Raw genomic sequence first — 10,189 nt, forward strand, 5'->3', positions numbered from 1 at the left:
GGGTTAAAAATTGGCCTTGCCCCGGGGATCATTAATTTTCCTAATATGTATATAGTAAAAACCCAAAGAGCTAGAGTTTAGATATTAAGCATGAACTATCTTCTAGTGAGTGACTACCAAGTTTTTTCAAATAAAAGCCCTTGGGGACAAAATTGGCCCCCGCCCAGAGGGGGTGTCATTGTTTTTCCCTATATGTGTATTATAAAAACTAAAAAATTCTACTTACAGCTAGAACTAAGATATTTATCATGAAACATCTTAAAATGTGTTTCTACCAAATTTGTTCAAATAAAAGCCCCTGGGTTAAAATTTGCCCCGACCCGGGGACCTATATACAGGTGAGCGATTTCAGGGCCATCATGGCCCTCTTGTAATAAGGATCGCGATATTGGAATAAGATGTTAAATAGTCTATGTGCTACCGATTCATTTCCGACGGTTTTCATGTTTGTACTATCCTTAGTTTTTTTAGGCTGTTAGGCTGCTAACTTCACAAATTTCGAAGTGTCAAAATAAAAAAAAAAAAAAAAAACAAAACACAAAAAAAAAACAACAATGTTCAATATTTTAAAAAAATAAAGATTGCGATACTGAAATAAGACGTGGATGGTCTAAGTATGCGCTACCGATTCATTTCCGACAGGTTTTCATGTTTGTATTATCCTTAGTTTTCTTTAGGCTGCTAGGCTGCCAGGCTGCTTACTTCACAAATTTTGAAGTGTCAAAAAAAAAAAAAAAAAAAACAATGTTCAATATTTAAAAAAATAAAGATCGCGATACTGAAATAAGACGTGGAATGGTCTAAGTATGTGCTACCGATTCATTTCCGACGGTTTTCATGTTTGTATTATCCTTAGTTTTCTTTAGGCTGCTAGGCTGCTAACTTCACAAATTTCGAAGTGTCAAAAAAAAAAAAAACAATGTTCAATATTTAAAAAAATAAAGATCGCGATACTGAAATAAGACGTGGAATGGTCTAAGTATGTGCTACCGATTCATTTCCGACGGTTTTCATGTTTGTATTATCCTTAATTTTCTTTAGGCTGCTAGGCTGCTAACTTAAAAAATTTCGAAATGTCAAAAAAAGTTCTATATGTAAAAAGATAAAGATCGCGATACTGAAATAAGACGTCGAATGGTCTAAGTATGTGCAACCAATTCATTTCCGACAGGTTTTCATGTTTGTATTATCCTTCGTTTTCTTTAGGCTGCTGGGCTGCTAGGCTGCTAACTTCAAAAATTTCGAAGCGTCAAAAAAACAAAAACAATGTTCAATATTTTAAAAAATAAAGATCGCGATACTGAAATAAGACGTAGAATAGTCAAAGTATGTGCTACCGATTTATATCCGACGGTTTTCATGTTTGTACTATCCTGCTAGGCTGCTAACTTCACAAATTTGGAAGCGTCAGAATGAAACAATTATGTTAAGATAAAGTTCAACATCTTAAAAAATAAAGATCACGATATTGAAAAAAAGGCATGGAATGATCTAAAGAAGTGCTACTTATGTATTTTCGACTGTTTTCATGTTTGTACTATTCTAAGTTTTCTTTAGGCTGCTGGGCTGCCAGGCTGCTAGGCTGCCAACTTCAGGCTGTTAGGCTGCCAACTTCACGAACATGTCAAAAGTACATTTTAAACAATATTATTACAAGTGTTTAGGTCTTTTATCGATGCCAATTTTTGTCAATTGAAGAAGCTAACCTTTCTTAGAAAAAGTTAAGATTTCAGTATGGATGAAAAACTAAACTGTAATGACCCTGTTATTTCCTCTAATTTTTATGATTTAAGCATATGAATCACCAATAGTGGAAATAACATCCTTTGGGAAAATGGGATCAATGCCCATATTTGTCATGCACGAGTCGAAATAAAATTGGCGTCTCAGGTATCATTGCTTATTTAGTCATTTCGACGTTTTGCGGCAATTTTACACGTAAAAAGCTCAAAAGCGGCCTAACGTAGGCAATGAAAATAACTATACCATTTTATATTTCTAAACACTCATTATCATCTTTCTTCTTTAGTCGTCCTTACCCACGTGCTCAAGTTGTACGGATGACGAAACATGTTTACCTGAAATACCCGGATGTAGAATTGATGGTAAGACTGTGTGTTTATTATTGTTCCATCACAAATTTAATATGCTGATAACATTGGGTTTATAAACAAAACGGTTAATTTAGGTTTCTGAAGGGCACACTATGCATCAGAAACAAGTACAAATAATTTCTAACTTCTTAAGAAGGGGCAAACATGAATTTTGTAATGTTTCAATGCTGGCTTTAGAAAAATGTTAGATGCTTGTCACCTGAAAAAAGTAGCGATAAATATGAAATTATTCGTCTTAAAAACACCAAAATGTAAACAAGTTAGTATTTTTACCAATGAAAATGGTTTACATGAAAGAAAACGCTATGTTAGCTCTTATAGGCAAATTGTGTCATCAGTAACTTTTGCTCTATTAAAACTGCCAATGCTTTGATTATAAGGCATGGACTCAACCACATACAAAACCCACGGAAATAATTGATCAGTGGTTGTGATAAAAAGTATAATTTTTACGCCTTAGTCTGTCTCACTTCTTGAATAAACTTTTCCATCTTCCATCTTTGGTATACTGTGCTTTAAAAATAACTTTGGGATTAAACGTGAGACATTTTTATAAGTATACTAAATAGAGCCTGGGTGGACTTCACTGATGACCAGGCCCCATGTTCACCATGAAAAGATCAGGATCAGGATCAAGTGATACTGATTTTATTTTCATTGTTTTATGTTACTAAAATTTATTGTGTTTTACTAGAATTAAATGGTAAATAGTCAAAAGGTAAAAAAAATGCTAATTTGCAAAGAAATAAAACTATTTTGGGATAAAAACAACAAATAACAAAACAAAACAAATACAAAAATATTCAGATCAAAATAAGGACTAATTTTAGGATCGGGATCAATAATTGGATCAGTATCTTACAAAAATAACATCAAATCTAGTCTAAAATTTCATAAACTTGCTATCGCAAGTCCAGTTGTCAATGAATAATATTAATATTAGATATTTAATCAATGAGGATAAACAATGAAGACTATGAGAGTGTTTTTTTTTTATTTGATCCTGATCCTGAAATCTTTCTGATCACGGGGCCTGACTTTATACTGGTGGTAAATGCTAATTACTTTTAGTTCCAGCATGTTAAACTTTATTTCAAATCATACTATATCAAGACATAAGTTTATTGCAATTCATTTGGTTTATTTAAAAGACAGCTTCTCTTTACATATCAATCAACATATTGACTGAGTCGCGTCACGACAAAACCAACATAATGGGTTTGCGACCAGCATGGATCCAGACCAGCCTGCGCATCCGCGCAGTCTGATCAGGATCCATGCTGTTCGCTATCAGTTTCTCTACTTGTTATAGGGTTGGTAAGCGAACAGCATAGATCCTGATCAGACTGCGCGGATGCGCAGACTGGTCTGGATCCATGCTGGTCGCAAACCCACTATGTTGATTTTGTCGTGACGCGGCTCAATTATGTTTAGGTTGCGGCTTCCCGGAAGTTTCAAATGGAACTTGTTGTTATTGGAAATATCTTTAGCGTCGATGCCACACTAAAATACGAATGCGCACACGGATATAGCAACACCGGAAGCAGTTTTATCACGTGTGGAAATAATGGCCAATGGTCGTCAGTTGACACGTGTTTACAAGGTATTTATGTTAAATTGGTAAATATTTTGTATTACTTATTTATTCGCTTGTTGGACTGCATTTATAAAATATAATCGACTTTTCTGTTGAAAAATTTAAAAGCAAATTATTTCTGGATCGATGTTATGAGCGTCAACGAATGAACAGAAATAGCACGAACGTCCTTCCTTTATTTGTTTAGATAAAGGATATATGTCCGTTAGAGTGCTTACAGCAAATATTTCTTTCCGATAGAGGGGAAAACGTCAGGGGGAGGACTTCTCTTTTCCCCTACTTTACCAAAATGAGCTTATTTAACCCGGCTTCGAAAATTTAAAATAGAGACATTGTCATTTAATTGATATGTTGATTCAGGGCTGGGAATCAAAACTGCGTCGTATCCTACAAAATGTAAACAAACGCCGCCATCTTGGAACGAAAAATGTATGTTTTTGTTTATAACTCTTTTTGTTGGAAATGACTGAAAACCAGATATATGTATTAACACGCTACACTATTTTCCGCTTCGTTCGGTATATGTTGCTTAGACAACTATTTTGTAAAACAAAAGTTATAGGCGAACTTGCAACTCAAAGCGGAGCAGAAAATTTTTATGAATTGTGTGGATAACGGACGCAGTTCATAATTGCTTTATCTATCGTTTCTCCTTCAAATAAATTATATACTCGTTTTCAGAGTTCACCATAAACTTCAAAACATGATTTTGCATCATTTACTAAATTTTCATTTAAAAAGAGGTGTTTATTTTTCCAAAGAAAAATATTGATGATTTTACGAAATGATTACGACGCAGTTTTGAAAATTAAAATATGATACGACGCAGTTTGTATTTCATTGCAGGCTGCATATTGGTTCTTTTAAACTGTTTAAATTATGTGCTAGGTATGTTAATAACGTTCCCTCCAACAACATGTCTTGTTTACAACTTAATTCAAAAGCAGAGGTCACTCATTGGTTCCATAAAAATGGAAATGTAATACAATTCTATTAAGGCTTGCGTTTTTCGGTCGCATTTAAGTACACCCATCATAAGCATCTACAAATTTCCGAAAAGCTGTTACAAATGCAATAAACATTGAAACACGTGATCGCACTGCCATATGTCAACGTGTTCCAGTGTTGCCTTAGCAATGCTTCATAAAATTGTTCCCGTGAAGTTCGAAATGGAGTGATTTACTATTTTTGATACAAAAAATCAATATATTCCAGTGTAACCTCTCCTGGACCCTGAAAAATAATAGATATTAATCAGGAATGACCTTGTGTTTTTGTTTTTTTTAAAAAAGAGAAAAGAATTACAAATTTTGAAAAGGTATCTTGCTATCGGAAGAGAGCTATGCGCTAAAATTGCATTGCCTTACCTTTGTTACTTTTGTAATTAGCAATAATTTTTCGTCATTAATTCCGTTATTACTTAATGTCTTTTACGTTTGCAGAGATTTTATTGTATTCATTTTCTATTATAAATAATCGGTGAGAACAGATTGAGCTTTATTATTTGAAACTGAACATTGAATTTTTAGAATTATTATTATTTAAATGGTTAAGCTCTCAAGATATTTTTGCAAGTAGGTTATTGCGTTCCGTTTAGATTCATTTTTATGTTTCAGCGCCGCGGAACTTTCCTCTAATTTTTTCGTATTGCATTTTCTTTATCGCCGATGAGGAAAGGTCTAAGGAATGTATTTTTTTCTATATTTGTATCATTCTTCTCCATTAAAAACCTTAAATTTTCAAAATCGAGTTACATAATTATGATACAACTACAGATTTATTTTTGTAAAGAAAGGTGTCGTTTTGCAAAAAGGTATTTTACGCGATAAATTTAAAATTTAATCATAAGATTTTTAATAAAGGCAGGACAATGAATCTTTCCCAACAGTAAAATTGAAGAAAGTCTTTTCACAATTATTGAACAGAAAATTTAGGTGCAGACTTATTCACAATTCGATTTCCTTCAATAGACTAAAGAGACATGGCATATCCCTTTAATTATTCCCCTTTATTACTAAAGTGTGATTTTTTATTTGAGTAAAACTTAAACAGAAAGGTTTCATCAGAAAATGACTTTTACTGTGTTTAACATTTTTGAAAAATTTTTCTCTACTACATGTAGTTCATAATACCGCAAAAATAAGAAAAATTAAATTGTTAAATTCTCTTTTAAGAAAATTAAATTTCAAATGTATTTATAATCTTTTAAAAATTTCACAATGCCAGAAGTTAATAAAAAAGCTGCTTATTTGTACAGCTGACGTTAACAAATTTTGTTGAAAAAAACAAATCCGACAGGTGTGTCCCGACCGTGGCCGAGCTGTTTATGTTTACTGAATTCAAATCAACTTGAATTGACTGCTATGAAATTCGAAAACTACCAGGGACTTTTTTATTCTATTCGTGTGAAAACCTATCAAGCTAGTTTCAAAATGTCGATGGTTCTCTGCCGGTGCAACATAGAGTGAAAAGTTTGAAAACAAAAACCACAAAAAAGCAGTCATTACCCAGAACATGCAGAACCACAGTTAACTTAGAGCGTAGCTAGCCAACATGAATTCAAGTTAATAGATTTCTATATTTTTTTGCGGAAAAGAATTAGGGATAAAATATTGAACATAGCCGGAAAAATATAAGAAATTATTTTCAGATATTATGATCAATTAGGTAACATGTTCATGTTTAACTGAAAAGTAGCAATGTAAACTTTTAAATTAAATGTGTTATATTGGACATGACACAATTTATTCTAAATAATCAAAAAGCAACAGAACATTGCTGTACACCGCAAATGATCTGGGGTTTTTTTATCTAGCGCAAGTGATTATTCCCATAAAATAGAAATATATTGCCAAATTATCCCTGTTGAAAAGACTGCAAAAAATACAACTGCGTCGTATCATATTTTATTTTCAACTGCGTCGTATCATTTCGTAAAAATCATTATTTTCTAAGAAAATAAACATCTCTTTTTAATGAAATTTTAGTAAATGATGCAAAATTATATTTCGAAGTTTATGGTGAACTCTGAAACAAAATAAATAATTGATTTGAAGGAAAAAACGATAGATACAAAGCAATATGAACTGCGTCGTATCCACACATTTCATAAAAATTCTGCCCCGCTTCGAGATGCAAGTTCGCTATAAACTTTTGTTTTACAAAAAAGTTGTGCAATCAACATATACCGAACGAAGCGGAAAATAGTGTAGCGTGTTAATAGATATATCTGGTTTTCAGTCATTTCCAACAAAAAAAGTTATAAACAAAAACATACGTTTTTCGTTCCAAGATGGCGGCGTTTGTTTACATTTTGTAGGATACGACGCAGTTTTGATTCCCAGCCCTGTGATTGATCGTAACATTTTATGAAATGATTCACATAGATTATATCTCGCTGGTTTACACGGGTGTTGCTCTTTGTTTTACTTTGAAGTTATTGTTTATATATTTACAGAAGTTAACCAATGCCCGCTAACAACAAATTATCAAAACGCTGTACTGAGTGATGGCACGCCTTTTATATACTGGTAATTGTTTTATATGATAATTAATACTGATGAATATGTTTTTTGTATCGAATATATATTTATATAGTATACGCGTTATCAAAAATGATTGTAAATTCCATAGGTATCATATTTTATATTTCAGTGTTGTTGTTGTTTATGTTGTTGTTGCTGATAGTGTTGTTGTTGTTGTTGTTGTTGTTAATTTTGTTGTTGTTGTTATTAATGTTGTTGTTAGTGTTAGTGTTGTTGTTAATGTTGTTGTTTTTAGTGTTGTTATTAATGTTGTTGTTAGTGGTTATGTTGTTGCTGCTGCTGCTGCTGTTGTTCTTGTTGTTGTTCTTGTTGTTCTTGTTCTTGTTGTTGTTGTTATGATATTGCTATGGATATCCGTTCACATAACTTCTGTCGAATGCTATCCAGTCACTATCACTTTCCTTCCGATGACCAAGTTGTCTACGTTTCCCGATTATATCTTTCGGATATTGTTGGAACATTAAAACAATACTTTTCTCTATTGTTTACGTACATGATCTGTCTTTGACTGATACAAACTAGCATGTTCTTCGGAGTATCACGTTTTCTTCTATCGCAAATCCTAAGTACACACCAACACATCGCACTCGACAGTGCATCATGAGCAATTTGATGTCCGTTACTTTATAAGAAGTTCTCATACTTAAAGTGGATTGGTCTATTATAAAAATAAAAAAATTTGATATTGAGCAAACAATAGAAATGTATCATCTGAATATTCTAATAAATAATTGCTTGAGAAAAAAATGTTGATAAAGTTCTATGTGATTTAGTAAGAACATCTAAATGTAAATGATGAAGACTGATATTTGTTCTTGAACATTTTATCATTTGCTATAAAAATATAATTGAGCCGCGTTACGACAAAACCAACATAATGGGTTTGCGACCAGCATTGATCCAGACCGGCATGTGCATCCGCGCAGTCTGATCAGGATTCATGCTGTTCGCTTACAGACCCTATAACAATTAAGTAGAGAAACTGATAGCGAACAGCATGGATCCTGATCAGACTGCGCGGATGCGCAGGCTGGTCTGGATCCATGCTGGTCGCAAACCCATTATGTTGGTTTTGTCGTGACGCGGCTCATATGTAATATCGGATCATGTATCCCACATTTTCCAACAAAATTCGTATATAATTATTTCTTGGTTTCTTGTTATGTCTGATACTCAATTCTATCAACGTTATTATTTATTATGTACAGTTCTTCTTATATATTCCAATTCACTTTAAACTCTTTACAAATACAGTCTATAAATAGAAAACAAATACAGTCTATAAATAGAAACAAATACAGTTTATAAATAGAAACAAATACAGTCACTAAATAGAAACAAATACTGTCTATAAATAGATTATTTCTAAAATGACGAACAGGTTGGTCCAAGCTACCTATACCCAGGCTCGAGGAGCGGCATTGTGTCAAGCATGTCAAGGCAGGCTTGTAGAGATCCTCAGCTACCCGAAGTTGGCGTTTCTTAGAAATATTCTCATCGATAAAGGTAAATTTTCTTAAGAACTTTCATTTCATATTTCTTACGCCATATATAATATCCTTAGCCGTCGAAGAAACACGGGACTCATGCTTTAAATAAAAAATAAACAGTGGCAACTATATGGTGTATTTTGCGTTTCCAAGTGGTCTCTTTGCCTTATAATGCGACAGACAACAACATGGAAAAGGTGACTTTTGTGTGTAGAGCGGGAAATCTTTTGTTTTTCCTTTTAACATTTTCCCCGAACAGATTCATAGGTTTATGCAAAGTCGACTAACATGAACACATTTATGTATGTACACCTCTCTTTCATTCTCTTTTTGTCCTGTCAATACTGGGAATGAACATTGGTTGGGATGAAAACAAATTAAATAAGTGCATCCATACATTATATCTACAGCTGATCGTAAAGATTACTGGATCGACGGATCGAACACTGATGCTGCAGATTACGCCTCTCAAGACGCATGGACGACAGCCTCTGGTGCAATTATACCATTAACAAGTCAGTTATGGGCCCCAAATACACCAAATCACGTCAACGTTGAACACTGCGTTAGATTAAAATCGAAAAATATACTATTTTAACGATTTTTTTTTGGATACATTTTTTAGGGCAGGAAAAAAAAAAAGAACAATGAACGAAAAAATAAAAACACGTACCAAAAAAAAAAAAATAAAAAAAGGGGTTTTAAAAAAATCTTCAAAAGTTCCCATTTGTGACTTTTTGAATGTTTATGTAAAGTAATGATTGTCTTTATAGATACGAGGGTTATTCAATATATAATGCACCTCACCTTCTCATTTCATATCAACAGGCACACATGACCTGCCAAAAGAGGAATATTACTTTATAGAGAGGTAGCAACCTTAGATAATTTATTTTTGAAATTATTTAACAGATTGCATTATATAATGAATGATCCTCGTATTTCTACTTCGGTACTTAAGAAGTAAAATCTTTCCATGCATATTTACACGCAATAAGTGTGATATTAAATGATAAAAAATAGATTATCTTAAATCATTTAAATACATGTATTTTCATAGTAGATTTGATGTTGAATGATATCATGTGTTTCTAAGATTATTTTAAATCATTTATATATACATGTATGTTAACATTATTTTTGATGTTAACTGATAAAAATGTATTTCTTAGATTATCTTAAATCATTTATACACATGTATGTTCACAGTAAATTTGATGTTAAATGATAAAAAAGTATTTCTTAGATTATCTTAAATCGTTTATATACATGTATGTTCACAGTTAATTTGATGTTAAATGATAAAAAAGTATTTCTTAGATTATCTTAAATCATTTATATACATGTATGTTCACAGTTAATTTGATGTTAAATGATAAAAAAGTATTTCTTAGATTATCTTAAATCATTTATATACATGTATGTTCACAGTTAATTTGATGT

At 32.4% G+C, this 10,189-nt stretch overlaps 1 protein-coding gene across 1 annotated transcript; it reads left to right on the forward strand.

The window, feature by feature from the left end:
• Positions 1-754: 754 nt before the first annotated feature.
• LOC132723552 (uncharacterized) lies at positions 755-9,344 on the forward strand. The gene is made up of 6 exons (XM_060708289.1): positions 755-1,630; positions 2,030-2,105; positions 3,549-3,717; positions 7,169-7,241; positions 8,638-8,762; positions 9,157-9,344. Exons 1-6 carry the CDS (start codon positions 1,509-1,511, stop codon positions 9,342-9,344), a joined length of 753 nt encoding a protein of 250 aa, XP_060564272.1. The 5' UTR covers positions 755-1,508.
• Positions 9,345-10,189: the final 845 nt, after the last annotated feature.

The sequence above is a fragment of the Ruditapes philippinarum genome, unplaced genomic scaffold (assembly GCF_026571515.1).
Source record: "Ruditapes philippinarum isolate M1 unplaced genomic scaffold, ASM2657151v2 ctg4643_1_1_1_1, whole genome shotgun sequence".
Classification (NCBI taxonomy): Eukaryota; Metazoa; Mollusca; class Bivalvia; order Venerida; family Veneridae; genus Ruditapes; species Ruditapes philippinarum.